Source organism: Oncorhynchus kisutch, linkage group LG12 (assembly GCF_002021735.2).
Source record: "Oncorhynchus kisutch isolate 150728-3 linkage group LG12, Okis_V2, whole genome shotgun sequence".
Lineage (NCBI taxonomy): Eukaryota > Metazoa > Chordata > Actinopteri > Salmoniformes > Salmonidae > Oncorhynchus > Oncorhynchus kisutch.
In genome coordinates, this window is record NC_034185.2 from 11973481 (window position 1) to 11982398 (window position 8918).

An 8918-nucleotide genomic window follows, 5' to 3' on the forward strand; every position below is an offset into this window, starting at 1 on the left:
GAAATACAACCTAATAAGTACACTCAATTGGGACTAGTACCTGCGTGCATAATACAGTTTAGAATAGCCTAGGTTATTCACAACTTTCCCAAGTCACAGCATGCATGTAGTTATTAAACCAACAGATTATGATGTGCAATTAAATGGTGAGAGGAAGCAAATGAATTCCCAGAAGAGCTTGTTCTCAGACAATGCAGTTTGCGGGGGAGTATTTTTACTATGGGATTGGAATGCCTCGCCATATTTGGGAGTAGTAAAGATGACAAAACCTTGTGATAAATCTTCATCCAAAATCCTGTTGAAAAAGGAGACTACAACATGACTGACTAAAGTGTTGGTATGTTTTATATCAAGGTCAAATGTCTCTAAATCACAATTCCATTTGTCTTATGACAGGTCATTGTCTGGCTTTTAATAACTTCATGTTATACTTCATGAGGTGTGAAGTCACTTAACATGAAGAGACTTTGTCTGTTGGAAATAGAATAAGCCTGCCTCTGAATTGTTTTGGCCAACATTGACCTTGGGGCTTCATTGAATTGTTTACCCCCAGGCTTAGAATAGGCCCAAACATCTTAACAAATATACATCAAACAACTCTACTTGGTGTCTCTGGGTTAGTCTTCATGACGTGAGTGTAAATTGTTCACGTCTGTAGAAATTGGCATCAATCACTGAACCGGGCTCTGTGTTGTCCCGGTCTCACATGGTATGTAGTACACTGATTGAAAACATGGATCCTATAGCCACATGTCATCCTTTTTGAGTGGTTCAGTGTTCCCTAGTGGCATGCAGAGACAGCCCTTGAGACCTTGGCTGGTGGTGGTGGATGTCCTCTAGCTGTGTGCTTGCGTGGGGCTTTGTGTATATTGGGATTTTGATGACTATAAGTCATTTCGTTTTCACTTCGATACCTGCAGAGATTAGGGCCCTGAAGGGGACAAACGCCTCTGCTGCTAACACTGTCCACTCCAATATTATCAGGCTTACGTAAAACCCACCCAATGATTCAAAAGTGATTGCAAAGACCTAGGTGTCCTGATCCTCTTTGCCTCAGTCGACCTACTCTGAATCCATATATGTATTGGCATCTTTTCACTTGCTGTGCAGACGAAACCATTGCTAGTGGGACACGATGCTCTTAGGGACTCATGAGGTTGTTCTGGTTGCTTCTCTCCTAGTTGTGTACTGTTTGCTGTTAGAATCTATGCTAACAGCATGTCTATAAATATGGTATTGCTAATGGATTAGGGTTAAATGGGTGAACAGGGGCAAGTGTTACTGAGTGGACCGTCCTGGCTAAGTAAATGTAGTAAGAAGTGGTAGTTGCATCACTTGGGGTCCACTCCAAGGAGATACTAGGAGTTGGAAGAGACTGGGCGCCATGGCAATTTTCATTTAGTGTCTTTGACTGGTCAGTCCTTGAGTAAACATTCCTAAACCTTGGAAGTGTCATGCAAGGATGAGGAACCATTTTTTATTATCTGAGAATGTTTTACATCTTATCTGGTTCATAGTCGCCTATCTCATCTACAATCAGTCAGATAAAACCATTACTTATTACTTGAGACGGGACAAACACTTTTTTTTCTGTGGTTAACTTCCTCGTAATATGGTTACATATTTCTAATGACCAGTGAGGAGACCAATGGCTGCTCAGGGGGTGGGGACACAGGCCAAAAACACTCACTTGTATCCTTACAAATATCTGCATAGGGTTAAATCAGATGCCAAGTTGATGAGAAACATCTAGTTAATGTTGAGTTTATGGTTCTGAAGAATAATTATTATTTTAGTATACTCCTTTCCCATGGAACCCGATGTTATTGTTTTACCAGTCATGTATAAATAGCCAACAGGAATGACGAGTTACAAACACCTTCATTTGTTGCTTTATTAAGAGATGTAGGCTGTCTGTGTTCTGCTGCTGTTGCTGTGCTGTTGTAGTCTGTCTGGTGCACAAGTTGAGAGCAGTAGTGAGGGAGGGAAAGAAATCTCTCAACGCTTTGACGACAAAGTAGGAAACAACTTGATGAAAGAGCTGATGGAGAGTCTCGGTGAAGTGGCAGGCACCACCGGCTCCCGATGGGACATCTACACTGTGCTGAGAGAACTTAGTGCCAAAGTGGAAAATCTGGAGAAGGCAGGTAATGGTGAGTGAGTAACTGAGCACAATATGATGGTGTTCTTGCTACATTTTGTAATATTGTGAATTGCCTCAATGGCCTGTACTTCTAAAGCCAAAGTTAATTTCAATCAGTTTTGGTGTTTGTGTGTGTGTTCTTGAAATAATTTACACTTGTTTCCTCACAGAGAGACATAAGGTGGCGTTCTCAGCATCACTCTTCCGATCATCTCAACACAGAGGGCCCTTTAATATTGACACCACCCTGATATTCACAAATGTTATCACAAACATTGGCCAAGCTTACAACTCTGGAACAGGTAGTTTATTTTACAGCATAATTACTGTTTCTAATTTAATTTATTTTGAGTTGTAATATGAGCTCAGAGGGCTTTGATATACCTTCGGACATCAAACATGCAAGTCAACTATTCTATATAAATTGAACCAAAAGGAATTCATGTTTATCATGAGTATGATGTTGAAATGAATGCATCTATTGCATGCATCTCCTCTCTCTGCATTGCAGGTGTCTTTGCTGCACCGGTGAGAGGGGCCTACTACTTCACGTTCACTTGCAATTCTGGGACTACAGGAAAAGTGAATGCGGCCCTGTTGAAAAATGGCCAAAATATGGCTGCAGTGATTGAAAATGGTTATGTTGACAGCATGGGGTCAAATAGTGTAATACTGCAGTTAGATGAAGGTGATCATGTTAACATTATCCTCTGGAGTGACAACAGCATCTATGATAATGGATACAGGAGCACATTCACTGGTGTCCTGCTCTTTCCAATGTGAGGAGAGCGTACCATTTGCTTTTTGTATGTTTAATGATTGTAAAGTTTTGTAGGAATGTATGTACTATAATCAAACACTGATGCTCGTCTTCCTTCAGGAAATACTGCACGTGCATTTCTCCAACGTTTATGCAAACAGTATTCTGAAGGTTTTACAAATGTATGATTTATAAAGATTCTTAATCGCTAATACAGTAAAACTGGTTTATCAGATGTCACAGATGCATAGGAACCCCCCCACTAAGATACCCAGCACTAACTACAGTGAGCCTGAGCACACTGTACGAGAGCATATGTGTAAGGACCGACGCCAGAGATGAGAAGCAGGTACGGGGAGTCAACATTTAATCAGGAACAAACAGGTAACAGGACAGGAACAGTATCAGCACACGGGTAAACAAAGATATATGACAATCAATGCAGAAGCAGGGAACAGTTGGGAACCAGACAGATATAGGGAAGGTAATGACAGAAGTGATTGAGTCTAGGTGAGTCCAATAATCACTGATGCGCGTGACGGGGGGAAGGCAGGTGTGCGTAATGATGATGGTGCCAGGGGGGAAGAGCAGGCGTGACAATATGTTTAGTTGAATTGAATTTATTTTGCTTATGTAACCAAGGAGCCTCAGAAACTGAATGTACCATACATACTGCAGTGTCACAGAAAACAGTTTTGTTAACATAGCCTGGTTTAGTAAAATCCTTTTTGTTCTGTTCTGGAAAATAAAACAAATATAAGGATCCTACCTACCCATGTCTCTATAATGTTGTTTTATTTGTTTAAACATTGGTGATAGAGAAACAGGTGTATTTCTTGTTATCATCAATATCTGCTATTTCAAGGTTTTGTCAGTTGGCCATACGGGTATTATGTTTAGTTATTTTCTTCCTTTACTTCTATAGATAAAACATAGACATACATTTTATGGGAATATTGTGGAATGCTCCTTTAATCAAAATATGTTTTTATGTCTTTGATGTTTTATTCCCGTAAAAAGTGAAGGGTCGGTTTGATGTCATTTGTTGACACACAGAGTTGAGTGAACTTTGCTGATACCAGGGTTGCAAAATTCTGGTAATTACGGCAAAATTCCCAGGTGGTCCAGAAATCCCGGTTGGAGGAGTCCAGGAGTTCCTGCTTATTCCCATCTGATTCCAGGAATCTTCCAGCCAGGATTTCTGCAACAGCTGGGGAATTTGGAAAAGTTGCCTGAATTTTGAAATCCTGGTTACATTTTAAATAAACCAATCCATATATATCTAACTCAACATATGAGGACCAGTCAGGCATCTCAGCAAACCTCTCCCACCCGGTTCGTTGAAAGCCCTGCGATGGAGTCTGTTTTGGCTGTGGTGGTGTTGCTTTGCTGTTGTGTGGTTGAGACTCAGACGGAGAGTGAGGTTGATGGGCTGCTGAGGGAACTGACAGCCCGGGTGGAGAAACTGGAGAGTGAGTATAATGGTAATGTTGGCCATTACTTATCTTTGTCCCTAGACTTCGCTTCTTTATGTGTGTCAGTATTCCTACGGGTGTGCAGGAACAGTGTGTGTGTGTGTGTGTGTGTGTGTGTGTGTGTGTGTGTGTGTGTGTGTGTGTGTGTGTGTGTGTGTGTGTGTGTGTGTGTGTGTGTGTGTGTGTGTGTGTGTGTGTGTGTGTGTGTGTGTGTGTGTGTGTGTGTGTGTGTGTGTGTACTCATGCATGATGGAAGTTGCTGTTCATCATGCTCTGTCATTATTTCACAGTATCATTGGAAAGAAGTGCAAAAGTTCTGGCTGTCAAACTATCTGGCTTCAAACGTTTGATGTGTAGTAATCTGAACATCTGAACGTAATGTCTTTTTACAGGCAAACCAAAAGTGGCCTTCTCCGCTTCACTTATGGTCAATGATGAACATTATCACTTAGGACCTTTCGACAAGAACACCACCGTTGTGTATAAAAAGGTCACTACAAACATTGGTGAAGCATATAACCCAGATACAGGTATTTACCCACTAGATAAGACTCTCAGTCTCTTGCACCTTTATGTATTTTACTGAGGTGTCTTTATGTCCATATTCTGTTGTGTCATAATCACACAAAGTTGTTTTTGTCCACCTTGCTTTCCCACCTGATGCAGGTGTCTTTACTGCACCTGTGAGAGGGGCCTACTACTTCACATTCACTTGCAATGTTGGGAATTCAGGGAAGGCGAATGCAGCGTTGCTTAAGAACGATGTGAAAATGGCTGCCGTCTATGAAACTGCCAACCCAAAATCCGGTATTTACCACGGCGGGGCCAATGGAGTCACACTAGACCTAGTGGAAGGAGACAAAGTCTATGTGGTTCTCTGGAGTGGCAGTAGCATGTTTGACAACAGCAGAATTAGCATGTTCAGTGGTTACCTTCTATTTCCTATTGATAATAAGTAATAGTAAACGGCTGATATTTACATGGCATGACTTAGCAAGAATTGTAAATGCTTATTTCAACGTTTCATTAAAGAAATAATCCACTCAAACTGTCTTCTGGTGTTTTTTTCATTAGTCCACTGTTGATACAGTCCCAAAATGTTTTGCGCTGCTGGTATGAACTGGTAAAACCAACATAGCAGTAGTTGGTTGGACTTGACACACCAGGGCTGCTTGTACACAACCTAAAGCCTGTCTGGCCTCACGTTGTATGAGACTGTGATCCATCACCAGGAAGACAAAATGTCAGGGGATAGGACTAACAAATCATCTCCAACATCTCGTGAAAACAGAAAGGTTGGACTGTTGGCCATGGGGCTAACAACCCCAACCCGCAAAAACAAATCACAATTCTACAATTGGATGCAAAATCTCCCAGTGTCCCAGACTTGTATGAGCACCATCAGTGAAAGCCTACGGGAAACTAGTGGCTGACTAATGGGAGCACTGAACACCAAAAACAAACTGCACTTTGGCTTTTGTAATATTTGAACAATGTTTGAGTCCAGAAAGCTGGCACGGGTTTCCAACTAAATGAAGCGATACAAGCTACTGATCCTGAAGGTGAGTGAAGTCAGGTGGACTAGCTCTGAATCCACGAGGACCAGCTCTGAATCCACGAGGACCAGCTCTGAATCCACGAGGACCAGCGCTGGAGAAACAGTACCACACGCTGGTGTCGGTGGTGGACAAAGTACCCAGTTGTCATACTTGAGTAAAAGGAAAGGTACCTTAATAGAAAATGACTCAAGTGAAAGTGAAAGTCACCCAGTAAAATACTACTTGAGTTAAAGTCTAAAAGTTTTTGGTTTTAGATATACTTAAGTATCAAAAGTAAAAATGTTAATAATTTCACATTCCTTATATTAAGCAAACCAGACGGAACCATTTTCTTTTTTTAAGGATAGCCAGTGGCACACTTCAACACTCAGAAACTGAATGTACCATACATACTGCAGTCTCACAGAAAACAGTTTTGTCCACATAACCTGATTAAATGAAATACTTTTTGTTCTGTTCTGGAAAATAAAACAAAAATAAGGATCCTACCTACCCATGTCTCAAGAGTGTTTTTAACAACAACAAAAAAATAACATTGGTGATAGAGAAACAAGTGTGTTTCTTGTTATCATCAATATCTGCTATTTCAAGGTTTTGTCAGTTGGCCATACGGGTATTATGTTTAGTTGTTTTCTTCCTTTACTTCTATAGATAAAACATAGACATACATTTTATGGGAATATTGTGGAATGCTCCTTTAATCAAAATATGTTTTTTTTGTCTTTATTTCTCTATTACAGGGTCGGTGATGTCATTTGTTGACGCACAGAGTGGAGTGAACTTTGCTGATACCAGGGTTGCAAAATTCTGGTAATTACGGCAAAATTCCCAGGTGGTCCAGAATCCCGGTTGGAGGAGTCCAGGATTTCCTGCTTATTCCCATCTGATTCCAGGAATCTTCCAGCCAGGATTTCTGCAATAGCTGGGGAATTTTGAAATGTTCCCAGAATTTTGCAAACCGGGTTACATTTTAAATAAACCAATCTATTTCAACATATGAGGAGCAGTCAGACATCTCAGCAATCCTCTCCCACCCAGTTCGTTGAAAGCCCTGCGATGGAGTCTGTTTTGGCTGTGGTGGTGTTGCTTTGCTGTTGTGTGGTTGAGACTCAGACGGAGAGTGAGGTTGACGGGCTGCTGAGGGAACTGACAGCTCGGGTGCAGAAACTGGAGAGCGAGTGTATTGGTAATGTTGGCCATTACTTATCATTGTTCCTAGACTTAGCTTCTCTATGTGTGTCGGTATTCCTACGGGTGTGCAGGAACAGTGTGTGTCGGTATTCTTACGGGCATGCAGGAACAGTGTGTGTGTGTGTGTGTGTGTGTGTGTGTGTGTGTGTGTGTGTGTGTGTGTGTGTGTGTGTGTGTGTGTGTGTGTGTGTGTGTGTGTGTGTGTGTGTGTGTGTGTGTGTGTGTGTGTGTGTGTGTGTGTGTGTGTGTGTGTGTGTGTGTGTGTGTGTACTCATGCATGATGGAAGTTGCTGTTCATCATGCTCTGTCATTATTTCACAGTATCTTTGGAAAGAAGTGCAAAGGTTCAGGCTGTCAAACTATCTGGCTTCAAACGTTTGATGTGTAGTAATCTGAACATAATGTCTTTTTACAGGCAAACCAAAAGTGGCCTTCACCGCTTCAATTAGGGTCAGTGATGAACATTATCACTTAGGACCTTTCGAAAAGTACACCACCGTGGTGTATAAAAAGGTCACTACAAACATTGGTGAAGCATATAACCCAGATACAGGTATTTACCCACTAGATAAGTATTTCAGCATTATATTAAAGGTGCAATCTGTAACTTCATTTTGTGTCAAGCGCTGTCCTGCACTTGTGAACTGAGGGGATGGGACTTAGTTTGTTTAATCTTTCGGTTCTTGGCTGAAAGTGTTTGCAGTACCTTGAGTTGCCACTGGCAATGATGAACGATACAGATTGCACCTTTATGTATTTTACTGTATTTTACTGAGGTGTCTTTATGTCCATATTCTGTTGTGTCATAATCACACAAAGTTGTTTTTGTCCACCTTGCTTTCCCACCTGATGCAGGTGTCTTTACTGCACTTGTGAGAGGGGCCTACTACTTCACATTCACTTGCAATGTTGGGAATTCAGGGGTGGCGAATGCAGCGTTGCTTAAGAACGGTGTGATCATGGCTGCCGTCTATGAATATGCCGACCCAATATCCGGTGTTTACCACAGCGGGGCCAATGGAGTCATACTAGACCTAGTGGAAGGAGACAAAGTCTATGTGGTTCTCTGGAGGGGCAGTAGCATATTTGACAACAGCAGAATTAGCATGTTCAGTGGTTACCTTCTATTTCCTATCGATAATAAGTAATAGTAAACGGCTGATATTTACATGGCATGACTTAGCAAGAATTGGAAATACTTATTTCAACGTTTCATTAAAGAAATAATCCACTCAAACTGTCTTCTGGTATTTTTATCATTAGTCCACTGTTGATACAGTCCCAAAAATGTTTTGCTCTGCTGGCCCAGCACCACGGGAAATGCAGGAGAGTCAATAAGGAAGACACTAATTCTTTCCTTGTGATCCCCCTGCGTCACCATGCCCAAAGGAGCGGTGACCTCCCTGATCAACCCTGACCCCAATGGTCGACTATCTAAGGCATGAACGGGGAAGGGCACATCCACGGGAACAATGGGGATCCCTAAACTATGGGCTAACGCTCTTCAATAAAATTCCCAGCCGCACCTGAATCTACGAGCGCCTTATGCTGGGAATGCGGGGAAAACTCAGGGAAAGTGACATACACAAACATATGTGCAACAGAGGGCTCTGGGTGAGAATGGTGCCGGCTCACCTGGGGTGACGCCAGAGTGCCCTGCCTGTTGCCCCGATCCCAGAGGAACAAACCCGACACCGACCGGCAGTGTGACCTCTGCGGCCACAAATGGTGCACGAGCTGGAACCCCCTCTAGTCTCCCTGCGCACCGCCCCTCCCAGCTCCATGGGTAT

General features: G+C 42.2%; 2 protein-coding genes across 3 annotated transcripts; both read left to right on the top strand.

Annotated features, from left to right (window-relative positions):
- The first annotated feature begins 4016 nt into the window (after positions 1–4016).
- On the top strand, positions 4017–5426 carry LOC109900519 (complement C1q-like protein 2). Of its 2 annotated transcripts, none has more exons than XM_020496177.2 (3): positions 4017–4375; positions 4771–4908; positions 5045–5426. In XM_020496177.2, the coding sequence occupies exons 1-3, from the start codon at positions 4198–4200 to the stop codon at positions 5335–5337; spliced, it is 609 nt and encodes a 202-aa protein (XP_020351766.1). In that variant the 5' UTR covers positions 4017–4197; the 3' UTR covers positions 5338–5426. The 2 variants fall into 2 exon arrangements, with proteins under 2 accessions (XP_020351766.1, XP_020351765.1); XM_020496176.2 differs by having other exon boundaries at positions 4026–4387.
- Positions 5427–6753: 1327 nt separating this feature from the next.
- LOC109900521 (complement C1q-like protein 2) lies at positions 6754–8365 on the top strand. The gene is made up of 3 exons (XM_020496179.2): positions 6754–7123; positions 7544–7681; positions 7984–8365. Exons 1-3 carry the CDS (start codon positions 6934–6936, stop codon positions 8274–8276), a joined length of 621 nt encoding a protein of 206 aa, XP_020351768.1. The 5' UTR covers positions 6754–6933; the 3' UTR covers positions 8277–8365.
- The last annotated feature ends 553 nt before the right edge of the window (positions 8366–8918 follow it).

Coding starts and splice junctions, on each gene's coding strand:
- LOC109900519 (XM_020496176.2), top strand. CDS start 4,198: ATGAGGACCAGTCAGGCATCTCAGCAAACCTCTCCCACCCGGTTCGTT. Junction 4,388..4,770: donor ACTGGAGAGTGAGTATAATG/GTAATGTTGGCC, acceptor GTCTTTTTACAG/GCAAACCAAAAGTGGCCTTC. Junction 4,909..5,044: donor AGCATATAACCCAGATACAG/GTATTTACCCAC, acceptor CACCTGATGCAG/GTGTCTTTACTGCACCTGTG.
- LOC109900521 (XM_020496179.2), top strand. CDS start 6,934: ATGAGGAGCAGTCAGACATCTCAGCAATCCTCTCCCACCCAGTTCGTT. Junction 7,124..7,543: donor ACTGGAGAGCGAGTGTATTG/GTAATGTTGGCC, acceptor GTCTTTTTACAG/GCAAACCAAAAGTGGCCTTC. Junction 7,682..7,983: donor AGCATATAACCCAGATACAG/GTATTTACCCAC, acceptor CACCTGATGCAG/GTGTCTTTACTGCACTTGTG.